General features: G+C 40.4%; 2 protein-coding genes across 5 annotated transcripts in view; one reads left to right on the top strand and one right to left on the bottom strand.

Moving 5' to 3' along the window:
- Positions 1-7,491, bottom strand: part of NPAT (nuclear protein, coactivator of histone transcription) — a 40,868-nt gene extending 33,377 nt beyond the window's left edge. For both annotated transcript variants that reach the window (XM_084784309.1, XM_084784310.1), the window contains exon 1: positions 7,322-7,491. In XM_084784309.1, coding sequence (XP_084640435.1) covers positions 7,322-7,358 — 37 coding nt within the window. In that variant the 5' untranslated portion in view covers positions 7,359-7,491. The remainder of the gene's footprint in view (positions 1-7,321) is intronic.
- Positions 7,492-7,635: 144 nt separating this feature from the next.
- The window catches only part of ATM (ATM serine/threonine kinase), a 99,388-nt gene continuing 82,101 nt past the window's right edge, over positions 7,636-24,922 (top strand). For 2 of the 3 annotated variants that reach the window (XM_084784300.1, XM_084784302.1), the window contains exons 1-9: positions 7,636-8,030; positions 10,678-10,779; positions 11,069-11,181; positions 13,361-13,506; positions 13,640-13,804; positions 16,942-17,107; positions 19,454-19,692; positions 21,488-21,651; positions 23,113-23,279. In XM_084784300.1, the coding sequence (XP_084640426.1) occupies positions 10,708-10,779; positions 11,069-11,181; positions 13,361-13,506; positions 13,640-13,804; positions 16,942-17,107; positions 19,454-19,692; positions 21,488-21,651; positions 23,113-23,279 (1,232 nt within the window). In that variant the 5' untranslated portion in view covers positions 7,636-8,030; positions 10,678-10,707. The remainder of the gene's footprint in view (positions 8,031-10,677; positions 10,780-11,068; positions 11,182-13,360; positions 13,507-13,639; positions 13,805-16,941; positions 17,108-19,453; positions 19,693-21,487; positions 21,652-23,112; positions 23,280-24,922) is intronic. The other variant, XM_084784301.1, reaches the window with a different exon arrangement.

The following is a 24,922-nucleotide window of genomic DNA, read 5'->3' as shown; positions in this document are numbered from 1 at the left end:
CTAACAACTTATGCTGCAACAAAGGGATAGCTACATGAAGGAAAAAAAAAAGTTGGCCCCCAATCACACTATATTAAAAAAAAAAAAAAACTAACTGTAAAGGCTAAGGTTATAAAATGTTTAGAAAAATAAAAACAAGCAAACAGCCAAAAAATACTTTTTTGGCCTCAGATTGAACAATGAATGATATATTCAGGTATTACACCTGAAACAAAGCAACAAGAGATAAGCTGGACATCAACATTTCAAATTTCTCGCTACTAAGGACACCATTAATAAAGTAAAGTAATAAAGTAAAACACTTGCATATCATATATCTGGTAGAGGCTAGAAACCAAACTGTATAGTGAAAATGAAAGGGACAATAATCTAAGAAATGAAAAAATGCTTTGCAAAGAAAATAATATAACAACTCATAAAAAGACATTTAATTTTTACCACATATACTGGACATAAGTCCTAACACCCATCATCACCTGTACACTCTTGAAATGATGTAAAATGAAGTTAGACATAAAACACACAATTTCCTAGTTGTATGTGATGTCCATAAACGGCAAATCCATCCGTATAAAAAAGTAGATAACTGATTGTTTGTTGGGGGTGGGGAAATTGGGAGAGAGTGCCTGTTATCAGTATGTACTTCTGTTGGAGACACGCAAATTTTTTGAAATTAGTGGTGCTATTGCATATTAAGAACATTATAAACTCAAAATTTTATATTGTATTAAGTATACACTCAAGTAAAAACCACCTAACTATAAATCCCTAACTAACTGTACGGAGTTTTACTTACTGCATCGCGCCTTCATTTTAGTCGTCTCACCATTCCAGCTCATCTCTTAAAACAAATTAATCCCACGAAAATAATCCTGTACCTATATTGTATTCCTTTGGCCTATACTGTAAGTCTTCTGTAATAACTGTAAGCGATCCCTTACAATATTCACTCTAGGTATACTTATCTGTGCTGGTAAAATACAACAATTAAAACATTTTATTTAGCTTTAGTAAATGATTTTTAAAGTCTTTTCCTGTTTTAAAATTTTGAGACTTTCTTCACTTGGAGATACTGACTGATATAGTTCTAATTAAAAATGAAACAAACAAACAAAAATAAACCAGGGGCTGGAGAGGCGGCTTGTGGTGAAGAGCACTTCGGGCTCTTCCAGAGGACTTGGCTCAGTTTTTACGGCTTCCAGCTACTTGCAACTCCAGTTCCAGAGGCCCCTACGCCCTCCTCTGACCCTCTGCATCGCGTGCACATCCTACAGGCATATTACAAGGGCATTACACATGCATTTTTAAAGGGAAGAGCAAAAAGAGGTCACCTCATTTTAGCCATTGCTCTATGATTTGGGAATCAAGCACTTTCTTCTTGTAGTTAATAAATAGGCTTTCTAACTTCTAACTTATGCCTTATATGAAGAAAAAATTAAATATACAAGCCAGGAGGTAATGGCACAGGCCTTTAATCCCAGCACTTGAGAGGCAGAGGCAGGCGGATCTCTGTAAGTTCGAGGTCGGCATGGACTACAGAGCGAGTTCCAGGACAGTTTGAGCTGTTAGACAGGGAAACCCTGTCTCAAAAACAAACAAACAAATAAACAAACAAACAAACATACATTGGAGCTTGAGAAGCATTTAGAAACAAAATCTAAGTTAAAAAAAAAACAAACAAAAAGACCCAAACAAAACCAAAGAAGCAACAAAAGCTAACTAAAAATAAACCAAACAGTTATCCCTACTTTAAAATTGTTATTACTGAAGATCATATTACAGATGTATAATTACATTAACTAAAACGAAATGTCTGGTCTAACAAGATAGCTCAGGTGGTAAAGACATCTGCTTCATGAGCTTGATTCTGTCTGAACCTTGGAGCCTCTAGTGAGCGCAGTCAGCCGAGGCCTAAAGTTATCTTCTGACTTCCATATATGTATGTGCACACTCACTCTGTCATGTACGTCTGTCTTCTTTCACACAAAATAATAAAATTCAACTGTAAAAAAGCTTTGTTCTGTTTGTGAAATATAAGCAGCTTGAAAACATTCCTCAGTTGGTATTCCCAAGGTATTTGGAAGGAGCGAGGCGACACTATGATTTTGTGAACAAATTAAAAACCTGTACAAAACACTGAGATCATCCTGGAACTGGGGCAGTTGCAACTTTTTCTTCAGGTTTTGGATTTGGATTAAATCCACTAAATAATTTTCTTTTTATGTTAGAGAGTTCTAAAAGCATTAATCACCTAGATGTATTCAGTCACTTGAGACTTGTGACAGGTGGTCGTTATGAAATAGGACTCCTTAAAGATTTTTCCTTCCTGGAGAACATTCCTAAAAAGTGGTATCATCCTAAAAGAGGGTAGAAATGTGCTTCTGAGGGAAATAGGAAATTTTCATTTTTATACACATATCAAGTGATATAGATCTAATATAAAGAGATGTACAAAAATTTATGAGGCCGGGCATACTGGTGCATTTCTTTAATCCCAGCACTCAGTGAGGCAGAGGCAGGCCAATTGCTGAGAGTTCAAGACCAGCCTGGTATAAAAAAGTGAGTCCAGGACAGCCAAGACTACACAGAGAAATCCTGTCTCGAAAACAAAACAAAACAAATCACCAAAAACAACAGGAACAAAATTGTGAGAACAATGGTTAGAAAAAAAATCTACAAAGATTCTTTAAAGAGTAGTACAGCAAAATGAAGGTTGAAAAGCAATGCCCTAGACAGACAGTAATGTAGGTAATTTCTGCCACCTACAAGAAAATAATACAATCAATTGTGCTAGCATACGCTGGGAAAAGAGTATCAGCTACAACAGTTCATGATACATTTAATTCAGAACAAGCCTGCATAGTGCATTTGAGAAAAGGCTTTGTGAAAAAGCTGCATTACCATTATTTTTTATAGAAAAGTATGGCTATCTAGAAGTAGTGGAGACCCATTATGCTCTATTCTTAAAACTATGCTTTCACCAACCCTGAGCTTTCATCTTTGATTACATTGTCTTTAGAGTTCAAAAACAATGTAGCAAACACTTGACAGTGTTCAATGATGCCACTGTTTATGATGAACTGTTTATGTGCTACAAAAATGCCCACCCACTGTCACTAACCATCTGATCATAACCAATTATCAATCACATGACAGATAAAACTTAACTATATGAAGCCTACTTAAATCACAGAAACTGGAATTCTAAGAGCTTGGCCTTTTTAGGGAAAGAGAAAAAGGAGCTGGAAGAAAGCAAGAACTAAAGTTCTGTTTGTATAAACATCTCTTTCATGTACTCTGACTCCTTAGCAATAATGATGGTTTATTATCTTTGAAAGAAATATAAGTTTTTAGAAAGACAACTTACAATGTCTTGTAGTATTAGATCTACAAATTTAAGATGTATGGTTTAAATCCAAAAATTATGATTTACAAGGAATTAGAAGACAAACTAATTTATGAATAGCTAAAAGTTGTGGAAAAATAGGAACAGCTTAGTTCATGTGATGACACAGACTCAAGAATTTCCTACCAGGCATGGAAAATTATTCAATGCTTCAAATGTTCCCAAAGTATGGATAGCATGTATGTAGGAATTTATTGGGGAGCACGGCTAATACGGATGCTGCCTAAAAGATAAGTTAACAAGCATCAACAAAAAAGACAAAGTGGTTAAGAACTGGACTGGAGATGGTTCATTAGTCAAGTGTGTGTATTACTCTTCCAGAGGATCTGAGTTTGATTGGTGACACCCATTTCAGGTAGCTTACAACTGCCTACAAAGCCAGCTCAAGGGATCTAGTATCTCTGGCCTCCATGAAATGAGGCGTAGGTGTGTGTGTGTGCGCGCGCGCGCGCACACACACACACACACACACACACACACATTTAAAATAAAACAAAAACAGACAAGAAACAATTCAAGTATCAGCAATGAATTCAGGTATTACTCAAGATGTAGAATGATCAGAATTGCACTCTGGTAAATGTTTATTAGTACTCTATTTTGGAAACCAGACTTCAAACAGGCAGTCACCTGGCTCACCTGTTAGCTAGCTTCTGGCTAAGTCTGCTAAAATGGCCAAGGCCAGAATCAGACTGGAATTTAGGAAGAAGTCTTATTCCCTGATCACAGAGAAGTCTTCAGTTCCTTCTTCCACAGTCCCCTCCGGGTTGTTTTACATTGCCTAGTCTCCTGGATTAGCATGGCTTCCTGCTGTGTTAACTAACCTAACCTAAGCTGTTTAGCTTCTGCACCACCAGTGTAACCAATTCCCTCATCAAATCCAATTACATTAAACACACAACTTAGCGTTTGGTTTCTTTTCCGAATGGATACCATCTCATACTGAAAGTAACCTACTCGTGAAATTGGAGAAAATCTGAATCCTTCAACCGTTTCTCCTTTTATACACAGAACTCATTTTGGAGGTTCCTGAGAACTATGAAGCTTGAATCCAAAAATTATTGCTTGAATGCAAGATAAAGAACACTGAGTAAGAAACTTTCAGTTTAGGAAGAAACGTTAGAGGCGGATGGTAATCAATGGTTGCAGAACAATGGTAAGTAGCCCTACATAACCATGAACTTTAAGATCGCTAAAATGATCAACTTTGGTAGTTGTACCTTACCAAAAAAACCTAAGCCTGCAGTGGAGGAATCACCAACTGCAGCTCCCGGAGGAGCTTTCCGATACCACACTTGACTGGAACCTTTAATACAAGGGCATTAGGAACACAAGGGAGAAGGGGAATGTAAAATTTGGAAAAACCTAAGTAGTTTAATATGCTGCAGCCCAGCCCAGATACTGAAAAGGCGGGACCGGGTAGAAAGACAAGCAGCATCAGTTCCACAGAGCACTTCCTATGACATATGAGTAAAAGCCAAACTGATGACTTTTTGAATATTTTGAAAAATTCCATCCAGGCAATAAATAGCTGGCCACGGCTGAACGCAGTTAGGTGAGGACCCGGAGTGCGGTAAGCTTAAGAGTCTCAGAGGAAAGTGAATTAGTAAAGCAGTTCGACAAGTAAAATCTATCAGGTGACATAGGGCACTGGACAATGTGAGATGGGGTTCAGAAAATGTTCTGGTGTTAAAATGTAAACAAACAAACAAAGAGTTGAATGCTAAGTGAAGAAAAATTACTTTTCTCCTTATGCTTAAAAACTGGCAATGTTTGGAAAATGTCAAAAAGCACCCTAAGAGGTGCTCGAAAGAGAGGAGCTAAAGATGGTCAGGAAGTACAAGAGAAGAATTCTGAGCAAGCAATAGACTTTTAGATACACATCTACCTACATACAAAAGAGAATACTAAATCACAGAATTGAGACAAAGTATAAAGGCTTTTTTGTTGCGACGCCCAGAAGTGGTTGACTATTTAGAACATGTGGTGGGATCTGAATGCTTCAGCAAGATTTACAAAAAGGAAGCATGAAGCTGGGCGCGGTGGCACAGGCCTTTAATCCCAGCATTTGGGAGGCAGAGGCAGAGGCAAGCGGATCTCTGTAAGTTCTCAGTAGGCCTGGTCTACCGACTTAGTTCCAGGACAGTCAAGACTGCGCTGAGAAACCCTGTCTCAAGCCCATCCCCCACCCAAGAGTAACCATGAGTTGCAAGTAGAGCACACGGAAAACCATGCAGAGTGGGAGGCACGCTAGAATTCATGGAATTGAAAATGGAGTCTGAATAGCAAAGATGATTTTAAGGATGAGAAGCACCAAGAAAAAAAGGTTATAGTTGTTGATTGGGAGAGAAACATAATTGCTCCAATTAGAATACCCCTGTCACTTCCTTAATTAAGGTTTTCTTAATGAGGCAGGACTATCTCTTCAGGGGACACACTGACAGAATGTAGAGGCTCCCTCCCCCAACACCCCCACCCCCATTACATCTGGGAATGGTTGAGGAAGGAGGTCCTACTGGTGTCTAGGGGAGAGAAATCAGGGTGGCTGTTAACATCCCATAAAACCTGAACACAGGAAACTGCTCATAACTATCAACTTCACATTGTTTACACTGACAGACTTGAGAAACCCTTTTTAAGACTATGATCGTGGAATTTTATTTGGATCGCCAGAGTGCTACAAGTCGCAATTCTTACCTAAACAGTGTGCACAGAAAGCTTTATTAATACATACTGTGCGTCTACCCTTCACCAATTTTTTGTATGAGCCTAATAAATTTAAGAATTACAAGATAGCTAACTTTTAAAATCACAGGTATAAATTTAGGCTAACCACTCAATTCTGACGAGGTAGAAAAAAACTAAACATTCAAAACATTAGTTTTAGTGTTTAAATTTCTCCAAAAACGGACAGTGGGACCATTTCGAGCTCCTTAATATTTCTTGCCAATATGGACAGGACTGGGCACAAAGCAAATGATAGTAACTGTTGTGGAAACTACGTAAGGATTCATCACACTTTTACCATTTTCTTCTAGAGATGACGCAAAATTATGTTTCAAAGTCACTGCCCAGTTTTGAGCCCAAGAGGCCCTTGTTCCCAGCAGCACAATTCCCTTTCTTCTTCTTTCCGAGGACAAAACAACGAAGAAAACTGTCCTTCACATAGATAATATTCCCCCGACCGATCAGTGGTCAACGAACTAGCCCTTTTCAAAAATGGAGGAAAACCCAGGGCCAGAACGTGTGCAACGAGTAGGCGGTCGTGGTACTCCCTTATAAATATATGCTCAAGGGCACGAAAGGAGCTGCCGTTCTGAAATATGCAGCCGGCGTTTCAAGCCTCTATGGTGGGTGGCCTGTGGCAAGGTTGTGTGGGACATCATGTCCCCCTGTGTCCCCAAGATTCCCAGGGCTCAGAACGTCGGGCTGTAAGGGTAAATCATCGGGAAATGTCTTTCCACCAAGCTGGGCGGCCGGGGCGAGCGTTTTCCTTTTTCCGTCCCAGCTCTGACAAGGGAAGGCATGAGAGAGAGAGAGAGAGAGACACGCAGCCCTGTCCCCCCCCCCCCCCGGCTCCCCTCCCCGTGGACGACGACACTCTTCCAGGTGTCCCCGGGGGCCCAGCTCTGCCTGGGAATCCAGGCCCCAGGTGCTCCCTTCTCCCTCCGGCCGGTCCCTACGCACGCAGCACTGGAAGAAGGGGGGCATCCCCACACCGAGGAGCTCCAAACGCCCGACGCCTCCGAGGGACCGACCCAGTGAGAACTTAAGACGCGAGGGGACGGACCCCTCAAAGCTTCCCCACCCCGGAGCAGCCCTCCCCTTCCCCTCCCCTCCCCCCCCTCCACTCCCTCCAGGCTTTCCGTCCTCTCAGCCCGCTCCGATCACCCACCCTCCTGGGCCGCCGCTTACCCAATACCAGCCTGGCTACATCCGAGGGTAGCAGCATGATCCGAGCTGCACAGGGAGCCGCCTGAAGGGACCGAGACTCGACTCAGAGCAGACGCCGCGGCAGCCCCGGCGCCGCCGCATCTCCCGGTTCCACTGGCCGTACTGAACCCGCGGCAATTTGGCCCGCCTCTTTCGTTCCACATCCACCAATCGCTTCCGCCGGAGACAGAAAGGCGCCGAAATGAAACCCGCCTCCGTTCCTCCCCCCCCCCTCCCTCGGAACGATCGTCATTTCCGTCCGGGAAGGGTTGAGGCCTGAGAGGACCCCCCGGGGTGGCTTGGTGGAGCAGCATCAACTCCCTGGGCGGAGTTGCCTGAGAGAGGTCGTTCGCCATTGGTTCGCAGCGCGCAGGCGCGTTTCCTCAGTACCCCGGGGAATGTTTTGAGTTGGAGGGGGAAAACGCGTGATGCCTAGGCGCAGGCGCAGACCGTCCAGCGACGCTGCCAGTCTTCTTCCTTTGGTGCAGCCTAGCGGTACCAGCTGGGCGCTTTTGAACCGGAAGAGGGACGGCGTGCGTGGAAAACCAGCTGCCACCCCGTGCACGCGGGAAAAGGCGAGGCGACCTGGGTTTGCATTGGCAGGCGGCGTGCAACGGTAGGAGCGCGGAGCGAATGCCTGGGCTTCTGTGAAGCAAAAATTCTCGTCAGACCCCATCTTTCCTCGGCTTTGGTATGGCCCTAGGCGCCTCTCACCCCATCTTTCCATCCTCTCCCTCTCGCTGCCGAAACCGGGGTGAAATGAGCCTGAAACTTCCCTTTTGCGCCTCTCTCTCTTTCCTGTCACCTTAGGGTTCTGATCTATCCTAGTAGAGTAATTTTTAAAAAAAATCTCGTACATTAGTCCCAGACCATTCGCTTATATTTAAGCTACAGGTTCGAAAGTAAATAAGTTCGTAAGAGCAAGGGCTCGGAAATCACAGCCTCAGAGTTCGAATTCTTAGCATTTGTATGACCTGTGCTGCTTTAAGAAGGTAAGTAGCGACCCCTAAGCGCTCTTTAGAGTGTTTTAACTGCTGTCTCCTCGCCACCACCTGGTACAGATAATTAGCTACGTTTCTTTCTTTTCTTTTCTTTTTTTAAAAAAAGATTTATTTATTATTATTTATAGAGTGTTCTGCCTGCCTGCCCACCTGCAGGCCAGAAGAGGGCGCCAGATCACATTGTAGATGGTTGTGAGCCACCATGTGGTTGCTGGGAATTGAGCTCAGGACCTTCTGGAAGAGCAAGTAGTGCTCTTAACCTCTGAGCCATCTCTCCAGCCCCTTAGCTACTTTTCAAAGCGATAGTATGATAGAAAAGTACTGTGTTAGCTGAGGAAATTAAGCCTGAAAGAATAAAATTTGCTGCTAGACCTTGGCCAGGTGTAAATTGTTCTGTGTTCTGCAAGACAGTAGCGGACCTTTCAGACAGAAGGAAACGCATGGAAAGGCACAAAATGTAGAAGGTTCCCGAAGCTCCAAAGCGAGCTTTGTTACTGAGTAATACAGATATTGGGAACTTGCAGTGTTTTGAAGCCATAGGAAGGAGTGAGAGCAGGAAAAAGTGGAAAAAGAACCATTAAAATAGATTTATAAAGCGAACGTGAGGAAAACAGTAATAGGATGACAGCTATACTGAACATTTCCTCAGAGAGAGAGAGAGAGAGAGAGAGAGAGAGAGAGAGAGAGAGAGAACGAACATCAACTAACTCCTTGAGGAAGTTTTAGCATCGAGATAACAGGTTTGAGGGATTGGCCAACATGCTCTAGGTTGGGTTAACTGTTAATTGGATGGACCTGAATTGGAAGAATACAACCTGACTATAGAGCCCACTGGTTTCCAACCCAGGCTTGCCATTAAAGAGAGATAGTTCTGCTGCCTGAGCCTCCCCCAGGCCTGGGATTGTAGCGCTGCCATACCTGGCTGAGCCCCATGCTCTTTACCGCTAGTCCAGAATGGCATGCCAGAAGGGGGTTATTTCTGGGAAGATGAGATATAATTATTGTCAATTTTGTAAACACATAAACTTGATTGAACTCTCAAAAGGAAGATTTGATCTATTCAGGGGCTTTTGTTTAGGGAGCTTTTTCAGCTAAATGCTGAGAGCCGAGTCTTATGTTATCTGCTTTAGTATCTACTCAGTGGTTTGTTTTTGGTAAAGGGTTTCTCTGTGTAGCCCTGGCTGTCCTGGAACTCACTCTGTAGACCAGGCTGACCTCCAGCTCAGAAATCCACCTGCCTCTGCCTCCTGAGTGCTGGGATTAAAGGCGTGGGCCACCATTTCACTGCCAGTTGTTTTTGTGTTTCTAACCTGGAACATTTCACAAATTTGTGCGTTGTCTCTGTACAGTTGCTCCAGTTTTAGTGTCTGTGCTGTGGAAGCGAGCACAAGTCTGGCTGCTTTCAGTTCCGTTTCGGGGCCTTTTGGCTCCTCCAGTCTCCTTTCCTAAAATGTTCATCCTTGAGTTCTTCCTGTAGTCGGTGCCAGCTCCTTCAGATCTTGAGTTCACTTAAATCCCCTTTGAAACGTGTTCATGCCAGTTTATCTAAAATGACAAACTTGTATTTTTTTTTTTTAAACATGAGCTTCTGTCAGTGTCAATTTGGCATTGATCTCACGGAGGGAGACCTTAAACTGTAGATGCTCCTTTCTTCACCCTCTCCCTGGTGGTGGGATTATACACAGAGTGCTTTCACACTCTCTTCTTTTCTCTCTCTCTCTCTCTCTCTCTCTCTCTTTTTCCTACTGTATTTTTATTTCCTTTGAGGCATATATTACAGTTTGGAACTGTGCATTAGTACTTTTCTCGCCATCAGTCTCCCCAGATGTCTCCCAAAAGGGTAGGCTTTGTATCAGTAGAGTCCACTTATTTTTCTAGCTGTCCCTAACATGCCTAACCCGAAACACTGTAGATGTGAAACTCATATTGTTGGTTGATATTGATGAATGCTTTATTTTTAATAGAGATAACGGCGAACTGTTTTCTTTTTTTCTTATTTTCCAAAGAATACTTCATCCTGCTATGCAGACCACACATTTGAGAATTAGAGCATGATTTTGATGTATGTTAGGAAAATGCTCTATAGAAATGTTAAGAGAAAGTGTGGTGTCTTTGATCCCGTGTGCCCTGGATGTGTTCAGTAGTTAGGGTTAAATGTATAGCTAATGTCTAAAATAGTTGCATAGAGATTTAAAGTGCAGCTTACTGTACTTGAAATGTTTAGTATGTTTAGATGCTTTATTATGTTTAAATGTTTAGTATGCTTAAGGTAGTAAGCCAGTCCTCAGCACCAAAAGATAAATGAAGGTAATTGTGTGTGTTTACTTCTTTTTACAGGTGGGGATGTAAGCTCCGAAATCTTAAACCATGAGTCTAGCACTTAACGATCTGCTCATTTGCTGCCGGCAGTTAGAACATGATAGAGCCACAGAACGAAGGGTAACACGTTATTTGAAGTTGTTTTTCTTGGAAAAAAAAATGTGGGAGGGGGCTGGAGAGATGGCTCAGCAGTTAAGAGCACTCACTGGCTGCTCTTCCAGAGGACGCCGGTTCAATTCCCAGCACCTACACGGCAGCTCACAACTGTCTGTAACTCCAGTTCCAGGGGATCTGACACCCCCTCATATATACATGCAAACAACAATGCCTATAAAATAAAAGAAAAAAAGGAAAAAAAGTGTGATAGGTAACGTAATATGTTATTATTATATTTGTTCTTCATTTTCAGAAAGAAGTGGAGAAATTTAAGCGCCTGATTCAGGATCCTGAAACAGTTCAAAATTTAGATAGGCATTCAGATTCCAAACAAGGAAAATATTTGAATTGGGATGCTGTTTTCAGGTATCCACCTTGAATGCTTTACTTTCTTTTTTCTGTTTTGTGATGCTATTATATTGTTTAATTTTGTTCATTGTCTATCGCTGTGTACTATATAGGAATTTGACAATTATCTACAAGATAGTTTTAAAGAGTTCATATAGAGCATTGAAAGTTTTACATCTTTTTTTTTTTTTTCAGCAAAATGCTTTTGCTTTAGACATATGTCAGCTAAGTTCAAGAAAGACGCTGGGATTCCTGTATTGCTTTCTCTAGGCTGAGGCAGGGGGGTTCATGAGTTCCAGGCCAGCCTAGCTTTCATAGTAAGTTCCAGTCTTACCTGGTCTATATAGTGAGACTGTCTCAAACAAAACAGAAAATTAATCATTCTGTTCATTTTGATTAGTTTGTAAGGATTTGTTTCAAGTTAGATTTATAAGTAAATTACAGTAGCTGGGCTATGGTGGCACATGTTTTTAATCCCAGTACTCTGAAGGCAGAGGCAGGCAGAGCTCTGAATTCTAGGTACACCTGGCCTACGAGTTTCCAGGGATACAGCCAGGGTTAACAGAGGGACCCTGTCTCAAAGAACAACAGCAATAACAAAAATTATAATATATGATTATCATTTTGATTGTAACTAGCATGTGTTAAATTATACTAAAACGAAGTAAGGTAAATATTGGCATGCTTTCAGATTAAAGCATTTTAAAAACTTTTTTTGTGGCAGAGTTGTTAATTTTTATACTGAAACTTCATTTTCAACCATAAGTTCATTTATTACTTGGAATAGATTTTTTTTTTTTTTTTAGTTTTTTGAGACAGGGTTTCTCTGTGTTATCCTTGGTTGTCCTGGATTCATTTTGTAGCTGGCTTTTGAACTCACAGTGATCCGTCTGCCTCTGCCTCCCGAGTGCTGGGATTAAAGGCGTGCGCCACTGTGCCCAGTCTTCTTGGAACAGATATTATAAGACTTTTGGGGGAAAATATAAAAGTGGTTTTTTTTGTGTGTGTGTATGTGTGCATGTGGGTGTGGATGTGTGGGGTGGGTGTCTTTGTCCTTGTCAAGTGTGTACAGGCAGGTTTCTGGGAGTCCAAAAGTAGGCATTGGATATCCTTAAGGTAGAGTCATAGGAGGGTGTAAGCTGCCTGGAATGGGAGCGGGCAGCTGAGCACTGGAGCTGCGGAGGCGCAGGGAGGAAGGACCCTTATCCAGGAGCCGTCTCTTCATCCCCCCAAACAGTTTTTAAGTTTGTATGGACTACTATAAGTATTAAATCTGAAGCTGGTATGGTGGTATTACACCTATAACCTTGGCTCTTGGGAAGTTGAAAGAGGAAGATAATGCCTTCGGTTCATTACAAATAAGCAAAACAGCCATGGTGGTGTAGGCATGTAATCCTAGCACTTGGGAGGCAGAGGCAGGAGGATCTCTGGAATTTGAGGTCAGTCTGGTCTATAAAGAGAGTCCAGGGCAGCCAGGGCTCTGTGTAACAGAAACACTGTCTTGAAAAACCAAAAAAATCCAAAAAACCAAATAAGAAAAATAAATAATTGCTGTATACATTATTGAGTTGTCTTAGCATACCTACAGATAAATTTTTGGGCCCGAGTGTGGGTTGGTTTTTGAAGACAGGGTTTCTCTGTGTAGGGATTGCTGTCCTGAACTCTGTAGACCAGGGTGACCTCTTGAGTGCTGGGATTAAATGTGTGCACCACCACTGCCCAGCTGATAAACTTACTTTTTATCTCGTTTGATAGTAAACTCTTTAACATTCTAAATGCATATGACATGGAAAAATGCATGCTTTTCACTTTGAGCATTCAGCTTATTTTCAGCATTATAGATACAGTGATTATCTCTTTTTATAAGCTGATTAGATAGGCAAGATTTGCATCCATCCTGGCCAGCCTTCAGTGTCTGCTGGACAGCCTTCATTTAAAGACTAGAAATGCAGCATGCTGCTCATAATGTAAGGAGCACTGATCATCCTCAGTAGCATTCTGGACCAGCAGCTAAGTTACAGAAAGCTACACAGATTACAGATTAAGAGCTTTGCAGGTAAGGCAACTTTGGAAAAGAGATTGTTTCATTTGGCAGGTACAACAGTGTGGTTTAAATGATGCTTTTGTGGAAGATATATAGGAGTTTTTGAAATGATAAAATTACAAGCACTAATGAGGATATGGCTTTTTCTTGAAGGTTTTTGCAGAAGTATATCCAAAAAGAAACAGAATGTCTGAGAACAGCAAAATCAAATGTGTCAGCCTCCACACAAACCTCCAGACAGAAGAAGATGCAAGAGATCAGCAGTCTGGTCAGATATTTCATCAAATGTGCAAATAAAAGTAAGTAAATTACGTACTACACGCAGCTGCTTCAGAAGTTATTATAGCACAGATTTTGATCTTGATGCCACTCCAAGGTTTCCTTGTTTTTAAGATCTGTGCATTTTCACTTTTTCATTTTCATTTTAAATAGGAGCACCCAGGCTAAAATGTCAAGACCTCTTGAATTATGTCATGGAGACAGTGAAAGATTCGTCTCATGGTATAACTTATGGAGCTGACTGTAGCAACATATTACTTAAAGACATTCTTTCCGTGAGAAAATACTGGTGTGAAATATCTCAGCAACAGTGGCTAGGTATGTTTTGAAGCCTGATTTTTTTTTTCCTTATCAAATGAGATTTCAACAGTAAAAGCAGTCTACATCCCAATGTGACTCACACTTTCAACATAATCAACTTACAGTTTCAGATCCTCAATTATCTTCCTTTTTAAGATAACATCTTGCTATGTATCCTGTTCTGGCTTGATCTTGCAATCCTCCTACCTTGCTTATGTCTTAATTTTCATTTATTAAGTAACATTATGATAGGCAGATTTGGGCCCAGGGTTCCCGCTCAAACTAAAACACCAGTCAAGGACAATACAGGCAGTAAACCTTAAACCCCTACCCAGATCTAGCCAATAGACAGAACACTCTCCACAGTAGAGTGGAGAGTGAGATATTACTTTCTCACATACTCTGGTGCCTCACCTTTGACCATGTCCCCTGGAGGGGGAGACCTGGTGGCACTCAGAGGAAGGACAGCAGGTTACCAAGAAGAGACTTGATACCCTATGAGTATATACAGGGGGAGGTAATCCCCCTCAGGAACAGTCATAGGGGAGGGGAATAAGGGGAAAATGGGAGGGAGGGAAGAATGGGAGGATAGAAGGGATGGGATAACCATTGAGATGTAACAAGAATAATTTAATAAAGGAGAAAAAAAATGCAAAAAAAAAAAAAGAAAGAAAGGAAAAGGAGCAACTACAAAAAATAAAATAAAATAAAATAAAAAGGTTATTTATTTTGTATATGATAGTGTGCCTGCATGTGTGCCAGCGAGCCAGAAGAGGGCACCAGATCTCATTATAAGATTATGAGCCACCATGTGGTTACCAGGAATTGAACTCAGGACCTCTGGAAGAGCAGATGGTACTCTTAACCGTTGAGCCATCTCTCCAGCTCCTTATTATGCACTTTAAAAATGATTAAGTCACGTTGTTTATAGTAGGCGTTTACCAGTAGAACTGGAATTACAGATTTCAAAGATTACTGCTCTGTTTTTACCTATTCAGCAGTCTGATAATTAAAAAAAAAATAGTCATTTAAAAATCACAATGCCATTTGTTATATTTATGCTTGTGTACAATGTGTGCACAGAACAGTGATACCTCAAATGAACCATAAATAAAGGAGAAAACCAATAGAGAAATGTCACAGAAGTTGAAAGCAAGAGTTCTTAGTTCAAAAGAATGTGGTAGATGCCTTTTTTTTAAATTATTTATTTTTATTTTATGTCCATTGGTACTTTGCTTGCATGTATGTCTATGTGAGTGTGTCAGATCTTGCAGTTCCAGACAGTTGTGAGCTGCCATGTGGTTGCTGGGAATTGAATCCGGGTCTCTGGAGCAGTCAGTGCTCTTAACTGTTTAACCATCTCTCCTGCCCCGTGATGGATACCTTAAATTCACAGAAATGAAGTGCAAAAGTATTCATTGCATTAGATAACTGAAAAGGTAATGAAAATCAAATACACTAGAATGTCTTTTACGATTGACTTACTAGACATGCAAAGTGCTGTTTTGTAAATTTTTATTTCCAGATTGTTACAGTGCTATGATACCAAATTGTTTTTTATTCCTGGTATCTTGTTTTAACATTTGAGAGAGCGCTGTAATTAAACCCAGACCCAAAGTCACTGATCATACAAGTACGTCAGCCATCACTGAGGCCTCACCAGAGTCATGCCTATTTCTACAGCATTTCAGCATTGTATTGCAGTCAGGACCATTAAACAAAACACATCCAGATCTGAGTGGCTTATACCATTCACTACCATTGGCAAGTAACAGGGCTGTTCATGTATAATGTCTCAAGAAATTTACATTTGGTGATATTTGAGTTTTTATTTTTCAACTCAGGAAACATTTTTCTCATGTAATTTTGGTATTCATGAAGAAAGTACACTCATCTGTATGCATATATTGCACCAATTTTTAAGAAGCAGGGTTCTGCTTTTCTGAGACTTCTTGAAGTGTCTTGTGCCATCTTTTATAACCTCTCTCTAGAGGAGTACGATGGATTCTGTGAAATTGTGGGTCCCTTCTCTCCAGTAACACGTGCCTTGAAGTCGGCCTTAGTGAGAAGCTGTTGCAGTGTTGGCCTTTCCTATTTCATCTTGCCTTATCTGTCAGTAAAAGAAAACTGTTAAAAGGGATTCCTCCTCTTCAGTATGTGTTCATGAACATCTTTTCCATTGTGTAGGTATTTCATGCACTGAAAACATGTTGACATAATTGGTATAATTTTATGAACTCTTATTACATAGTATGATTAAGAATTAATTTCTTAAAATGTTTGAGTATTGGCCTTAAATCTTGTTTGATACCCAATTTAGGCCATTTATCTATTTCTGCAGAATCATGACATAAGTGATTGAAAAGGAAGATACAAATACTTGATATCCACCACCCCCCTTTTTCTTTTACATTGATGTTTCTTTATCTACTAATGGGAATAAAGTCTTAAGCCACTAGTTTAATTCTCAATAGATTTTATTTTCTGCATGTGTCTGATATAGAGATACTGACTGCTGGTTTTAGTCTACATTCTTCAAGGATGTATCGTACGGTGAATGACTTGGGAGGTAGGATCATTGGCTTCCTTCACACAAACAATGCTTTTACTTTTAGCCTCCTTATTTATAAAAGGGCTGTTGTTTTTACTTGAGTCTACATCTCCGTGATGCTGTTGAGGTTGGGAACCTATTGCAAAGATGGAAGTAGTCTGCTGCTTGTAACTGCTGTGAGGAAGCAAGACTCTCAAGTCCTTGATTAAAATTCAGGAAACTGTCATGCCCTTTGTTATGCTACAAGCAGAGTGAACTATGATGCCATTTGTGAAGGGCAGTACTTTCTAGACCTATCTTAAAAAGCAGCATTGATAGGACCCAAGACTCAGTCATGACTTCGTTAGTGCTAGATAAAAGCCTAGGCACAGAGAAGTGAGGTAGCTTACCTAAGGTCTGGCTGTTCAAACAGACACCCTCACACTGCGCTACCCATGTTCCTAGTTCAAGGACGATATGTAAACATTGATGGACTCTGTTAAATTCAAGGTTATCTTTTAATACTTTTATCAATGGGGAATCATGTCATATTTAAATTGAATTGTGACGTTGAACATACTTGAATTTTCAAATACTTAGCTAATATTTTTTTTCCAATTTTTAGAATTGTTTTCTGTGTACTTCAGGCTGTATCTCAAGCCATCACAAGACATTAATAGAGTCTTAGTGGCTAGAATAATTCATGCTGTCACCAGAGGCTGTTGTTCACAGACGAATGGATTACCCTCAAGGTCTCTGGATTTTTTTTCCAAGGCTATTCAGTCTGCAAGGTAATCTAGTCACTTTGTTTCCTTTTGTACCAAACTACATTAGCTCTTCTTGCCATGAACGTGTTGTAGGTCTAAGTACTAAGTATGCTACCTTTCAACAGTGCTTTCTCCCTCAGATGCTCAAATTTGTGATGTGAAAGGTGATTATTCAGTATAGGTATACATATGTAACCATCAAATTGGGGTATTTTTATTTTCTTGAATATTAAGTTTTCATTAGTGTATAATACTATAGGTATTCCAATGTTTCACTGTGATACTTCATTTTTATATGCAACTTGATCCCTATTTCCCATCCTATATGAAAAACTAAAACCAAAACTAAAACAACAACAACAACAACAAAAAAAAACCCTTAAAACAGACCAAAGATTTGCAGCTTAGACACTTGAGGAAAGCAAACAGATGAAACAGTTTAAGACTTTGGTATAAGGAGCTGAGGAGATGACTTAGTGGGACAGGCAGTGCATGTGCCAGCAGGAGGACCTGAGTTTGGATCTTCAGCAGCCAGATCAAATAACGCAGTACAACTGGGCAAACTTTCTTTTTAAGCCCAAAAGGAAAACCCATAAGTAGTTTATTGTCTTCAAGGCACTACAGTGTAGGCTCCTCTTCCACAGAGCAGTCTGAAGGGAGGAGACCGTCATCCACATGCGTGCTGCTCACTTGTCGTTTGCCTGTGTGCCTGGATTCTTCCTCTCGGACTGCTCAAACCCTGGTTCCCCCAGATGTAGATCAGAGAAAACACCACAAATGGCATCACCATGCAGCACACTGGGTGCCTTTGCTGAAGTAGTTAGGGAAGGTGCACTGCTCACAGGGCGACAAGCTGTAGGATCACGTGCCGCATTTGCGTCAGGTTCCCAAACTTGCAGCCCACGGTGGCTGTGGCCAGCTTCCCTAGGCAAACTCTCAATACCAACGCTCTCAGTTGGTGTTGAAAACAGAGCTGAGAGTTATTGGGGTTTGCTTAGTATCAGGTTGAGTAAGAGACCCTGTTCCAAGGGAATAGTGTGGAGAGCAGTTGGGGGCCCCACATCCACCTTCAGGCCTCTTCATGCATGCATGAGTGTGCCTGCATGCACACACACACACACACACACACACACACACACACACACACACACACTAATATTTTAAAAGATAAAAGCAGTAGTCTTTTGGAGCAAGCCTCCAAAGCAAAAGAAGACAAGTGGGATTATATAAACTGCAGCTTCTTCACAGAAAAGAAGTGCTGCACAGCGTGAAGAGATAGCTTTGTAAATAAAGGGGAGAGGCTTTTGCACACTGTTGTTCTCACTAAAGACTTAGTATCCAGATTATAGAACAATTTTATGAAACTCAGTAACAAAAATCATGTTACTTGGGAGGATGGATGGAGGATGAATTTGATCAAGGTACATTGTATGAAATTCTCAAAGAATTGATAAAAACCAGTGTGTTAATTAAAAAGTTTTAAATACCCTATGGAAAAAAAAGAAAGGTGAAGGGCTGGCTGTAGTGGTGTGCTTTTCTAATTCCCGTACTCTGAAATAGGATGAATGTGGGTTTATGGCCATCTTGGTCTGCATCGTGAGACATAGATGGAAAAGTGAAATAATTTATGCAGTCAGTTAATTTGTGAAGGACGTGTTCACCTCGTTAGCTATCAGAGATATGCAAGCCCAACCACAGTGAGGTAAAGTGGAACTGTAGTTAAAAGAGCTTTGCTACTAAAAATAAGAAAATGGCAAATGTTGTCAGCAGTTTGGAGAAAAGCTAACTCACTGCATTGGGGGAGTGTAAAGTAAAAAGGAACCGTTGACTCATCATAGAACCAGCGGTTTCTCAAGGATCAGCCAGATCCAAATTTCCTTAATTTGTGAACACCAAATGACACTCAGTGTGAGCCCTGGGGTTTTTCTTATCTGATAACAAGGAAAGTTGGATATCATTTAAGTACTATAATTTCTTTCTCTCCATTATAGGTGAAGTATGTCAAGAATAAAATAGTAAAATATTTTGGAAGCATCAGTGCAAATTTGTATGGCATTATCCATTGTATGTTAAAGCTTTTATAACCTGTTGGTACACAAATAAAATGGTGTGTATTTTTAGACAGTGGTTTACTAGCAGAGAGATTTAACAGGACAGGTTTCTTCACCCTAAGTGAGAATCAAAGTTCTTGTTACTGGTTAATACTGTTGTGTTGAGTTTTCTTTGTTGTTGTTGTTGTTCATTTGTTTGCTTTTTTTTGTTTTTCTTTTCTGAGGAGATTTGAACCCAGGATATGATACTGTTTGAAAATTAGATTTTATTCTTTAGAATGTGTCTGTTACAGTGAGTTGGCTTTATCTTCTGTTACAGACAAGAGAAGAGCTCTCCCGGCTTAAGTCATATCTTAGCAGCCCTGATCACTTTCCTCAAGACTTTGGCTGTCAACTTCCGAAAACGGGTGTGTGAACTAGGAGATGACATTCTTCCTACCTTACTGTATATTTGGACTCAACATAGACTCAACGATTCTTTAAAAGAAGTAATTATTGAACTAATTCAGGTGCAAATCTATATCCATCATCCACATGGAGCCAAAGATCCTGAAAAAGGTATAAAGAGAATTTTTCCTGGCTTGAATTTGCTTCATTAAAATAATAAGAGGCCTAAATATGGCATCAGCGTTCTGTAGGTGAATGAAGTTTCTCTGGTTAATAGTGTAATTAGTCTGAGACTGTTTTTCATGCATTTTTAAAAACAATTTGAATCAGTGGCAGTAAGTTATATCTTGCCTTTCCATTCTTCAATAAAGTATGATGATGAAAAAAGTAAGAGGCATTTCCTCTAAAAGCCGTTTATCCATCACTACTTCAGTATTAAGAGGTGGCATAGGCTATAAAGCAAAGGAATTTAAGAGAAAGCGGGAACTTGTTTATATACATGGTGCTTCTTATTTCTAATAGAAGATAAAATAGCTAAACTAAAAGCAGCCAAGGCAATTATTGAGTTTCGAAGAGGGCTATGTACTTAAGCCTTTGCAAAGACACTTGAGGTAGAATGGGCAGGACATTGGCTGCACCTTGTGCCTCATTGTTACACCAGCCTCATTTTTGGGAGGAGCAAAAAAGAAGGAAAACACTGGTAATGAATCCCTTCTCCTCCATGGTTGTTTTGCATTCCTTTTTTTCCCCAGGAGTATTACTTTACCTTCTTTAAGTACTGGGTTGAATGACAGTTGACCTAAATGAACTCGCGTGGCTTGTCTCTGATTGCCTTTAGGCTCCTGCTAGCTTTTAGATTAGTTCATCTTGAGTAATAGTGATGATTTTGTTAAGATGGCCTGGTACATTAAATAACAACAGCTAGAATAGAGAATAACTATTGTAGCCATTTTTTATTTCAGTAGGGATATGTATGAGCTTTTTTAGTGTATATATTTAGATTTGTATAGCCCATAAAACTTGGTTTTTTTCACCTTTCATTCTGCTCTAAACAGGATAAAAATCAGGCTGGTTAAGAGCCAGGCGTGGTGGCGCACGCCTTTAATCCCAGCACTCGGGAGGCAGAGGCAGGCGGATCGCTGTGAGTTCGAGGCTAGCCTGGTCTACAAAGTGAGTCCAGGATGGCCAAGGCTACACAGAGAAACCCTGTCTCGAAAAACCAAAAAAAAAAAAAAAAAAAAAAAAAAAAAAAAAGAGGTGATATAATGTGTATTTATGGTGAATTGAAATTTTAACAGGATGATGAGGGTGCCAGAAAAATACACATAATAAATTTATTTATTTTTATGGTACCTTGATGGTGAGAATTAATAGATGTTATATTCCAGGAGGCTCAGAAAGTTGGAAGATTATGTTTACCAGATTCTGTAGACTCCAGTTCAATATTTATTTATTTTGGCTTTTTCGAGACAGGTTTTCTCTGGGTTGCTCTGGTTTTCCCGGAACTCTCTTTATAGACCAGGCTGGCCTCAAACTTACAGAGATCTGCATGCCTCTCCCTCCTGAGTGCTAAAATTAAAGCCCCTCCTTCCAGTGCAGTATTTTTAAGAGGGACTAAATTGACTGGAGTGTGACTTGAATGGTGAGAGAGCAGCTATAACTGGAGAGCATCGTATGAGGACTAGTGTACAGAAGCTGGTCCTCAAGTGGAACAAGAGTATATCATCGCACATTTGAGAAGGGAAGATTTTACATGAGAATGTGAGGACATTTAGTTACCTGATTATGAAGTAGAACCATTAGCAAATAGAGTTTTCAAGGATACTGCCCAAAGAGCCATTGGTAGGCCAGTGATAGACATTGAACTAGGCATCCAGTGTTGAAGTGCCTAAGAAGATGGGTCATTTTGAAATCTGGCAGTACAGATAGAATTTGCATATCACTGCGCTGTGTTTCTGGGTTACAGGTGCTTATGAATCAATGAAATGGAAAAGTATCTTGTACAACTTATATGACCTGCTGGTGAATGAGATAAGTCATATAGGAAGTAGAGGAAAATATTCTTCAGGATCTCGTAATATTGCAGCCAAGGAAAATTTGATTGACTTGATGGCAGATATCTGTCACCAGGTATAGTAGCTGTTGTCACATTTGGAATTTCCTGTTACTTTTCTTTCTGCTGGACGTTTATACCTTGGGTTATCACAAGAAGCCTATCAAATTACTCTATATGCCTAACTATTTTTTTCAAATTATGTGTATTTGAAATTAATCCTTTTAATTGAAAGATAATTTGGATGTGTGTCTAGAGCTAGTGATGACAGTCATCTACAGGGAAGGTAAATGTATCCTAATTTAAAAAATAAAATAAAATTAGCCAAGTAATGTTACATTAAAAATGTATCAGTTTGGCCTAAGTTTGCTAAATAAAGACACAGAGTCTACAGTGTACTTTTAGGCTGTCAGCTCTACGCTGGGCAGAAACCATACTAATACAAATCTATTCCTAAACTATGGTAAACAAACTACTCTAAACTGATATATAGTACATATACCCCAAGCATTTGCCACTAAGATGCTGTCAGCCATTCTCCCCTTCATCTTCCTCCCAGTCCACCATCTCTCCCTCAACTCCCAAACTTGCTGTTTGTCTCCCAGCAAGCCCCGCCTTCCACTTCTGTCCTTCTGCCCAGCTGATTGGCTAAACAGTGCTTTATTGACAGTTGATCCATCCACTCAGCATTCCTCCACAAAGTAATGGTTAGGCACTCCTTTAATCCCAGCACTCAGGAAGCAGAGACAGGCAGATCTGTGTGAGTTCGAGGCCATCTTGGTCTACAGATCTAGATTCAGGACATCCAAGGATACACAAAGAAACCTGTCTCAAAAACAAAAATTAGTATTCATGTAGCACAAAATTCATTGGTAATATTTACAATAATTACATTCATTGGTTTGTTTCTGAAACTATCATGAAAATCTATCCAAAGCCTTTTGCTTCCCCAAAAGAAACTTCAGAACTACTAACTTTCAGTTACATTTATTTGTTTCTTTTCACCACCAATCTACTTCTATTATCTGTGAATGATTTGTCTGTCTTGGACATTTCGTAGGAATAGAATTAAATGTATGTGGACGTTTGTGCCTGGCTTCTTTCACATAGTGTAATATTTCCATTGGGTACCATAAATCAGTATTTTATCCCTTCTTATAACTGAAAAATAATTATATGAATATAGCACATTTGCCTACCCATTCATCAGCATATGTACTACTTGTGTGTCATAAGTAAAACTCTTCTTCCCACGAATTTGGTTGACATCCTGGTAGCAATTTTGCTCTCTTAATTGTTAATGGCAAATTAAAATTTTTATGCTGTTGAAAATACACCACTTGCAGTTTTGGTAAATGTCCCCAGGAAATAAAGCTAGTATCCTACTTGCAAATATTTGCTAAGAATATCATTATTGCTATGCAAAATATTTACCTCTTAATATGTTTATATATTTTGATAATTTAATACATAATAATTATGATTCTTTGTATTTTCATTTGAGAAGAAATTGTATAAATGTATTTTTTATTTTTCAGCTTTTTAACGCAGATACCAGATCTGTGGAGATTTCTCAATCATATACCACACAAAGAGAATCCACTGATGACAGTGTACCTTGCAAAAAAAGAAAAATAGAAATAGGCTGGGAAGTGATAAAAGATTATCTTCAGAAGTCACAGAATGATTTTGATCTTGTGCCTTGGTAAAATGTTGTATTTTTCTCATTCAGTGTCATTTTATGTCATTTTTTTCGCCAGAAAGCTTCTCTTGACTAGAACTGTTATTTGTGTAGCAAAGTGGGGTGTGACTGCTATATCATGCTGAGATAGTCACTAAAGGCTCATCTGCTGTGCTAGACAAGGCAGCCGCTTTGGCATGTAGACACAGCAGAGAAGAGCCTGGCTGTGCTAGGCAATCAGACATTTCTGCCTTAGGGATTCACTGAGTTGTAAACCTCATCAAGAGGAGAATTTTTTCCAATGCAAATTACCTTCATGTAGTCTTGGATTAGCAGGGAATTAGAGAACATTCAGGAATCACAGAGTAATTTTGATCTTTGCCACGATAGTAGAGTTTTGTTTTGGTGGGATTTTCTTCTTCCTAACTCTTTTATTTTCATTCGTATTTAAATGTGCACAACTCTAAAATCACAGATTAGCTCTGATAAGGATCATTAAACTATATCTAGCAGGCCTGTTTGCTTTGTTGAAAGGGACCAAATGTTCTAGAAAGGCAGGCTGTGAGTTCAAGGCCAGCCTGGTCTACAAAGTGAGTCCAGGACAGCCAAAGCTACACAGAGAAACCCTGTATCAAAAAAAGGAAAAAAAGAAAAAAAAGAAAGAAAGAAAAAAAGGAAGAAATGTTAAGCAGCATGCCTGAAGCTACAGGTTTTTGTTTTTCAATTTTTTGTGTGTGTTTGTGTGTGTTTCATCACATTGCTGGAATATTTATATGTAACTGAGTTGTGAGGAAAAGCTATATAGAATTTGTTGCTGCTTAAGCTTAATTTATGTTATGTAGTTGACAGTTCTACTTTGAATTCTTTTGTTTTAATTTCTTCTTTTCTCATGTAGTACATCCCGACCGACTGCAATTTCCCCTTCCTCCACTCCTCCTAGTTCCTCCTCTTCCCACCTCCCTCTCCCCCAGATCCTCTCCTCCTCTGGTTCCCATCAGAAAAAGCAGGCCTCCCAGAGGGAACCAAACAGAGCGTAACAGGTTACAGCGTGACTGGCACACAGCCTCCTACCAAGGCTGAGTGAGACAACCCAGTAGGAGGAATGGGCCCCAAAAGCAGGCAAAACAAGTCAGAGGTCACTCCACTCCCCCTGTTAGGAGTCCCACAAGAACAGTAAATTACACAGCCATAACATGTGCATAGACCTTAGCTCAGACCCATAGAGGCGCATTGATGCCATCTCAGTCTCTCTGAGCCCCTTATGAGCATCCATGTGGCGTCCTTGACCCCTCTGGCTCCCACAACCCTCCCAGTCTTCCCAGGGATTTACCCCTCCTTCACCCAAGCTCCACCTGATGTCGGCTGTGGGTTCTTTGCATCTGCTCCTGTCAGTTGCTGGACGAAGCCTCTCTGATGATTAGGCTAGGCTCAGGTCTAGAGTGTAACAGAGTCTTTCCATTGACTTTTTTTCCTGGTTTCTCTTGAAATTGTATAAATCTTTCACCTTCTATTTTAGATTTTTTTTTTTTTCCTCTGAGACAGGGTTTCTCTGTGTAGCCTTGCCTGTCCTGGACTCACTTTGTAGACCAGGCTGGCCTCGCACTCACAGCGATCCACCTGCCTCTGCCTCCCAAGTGCTGGGATTAAAGGTGTGCGCCACCACCGCC

Source organism: Acomys minous (genome assembly GCF_964271855.1).
Source record: "Acomys minous genome assembly, chromosome: 5".
NCBI lineage: Eukaryota > Metazoa > Chordata > Mammalia > Rodentia > Muridae > Acomys > Acomys minous.
The sequence above is the reverse complement of the archived record's forward strand: the minus strand, read 5'-3'. Positions and strand labels throughout refer to the sequence as shown.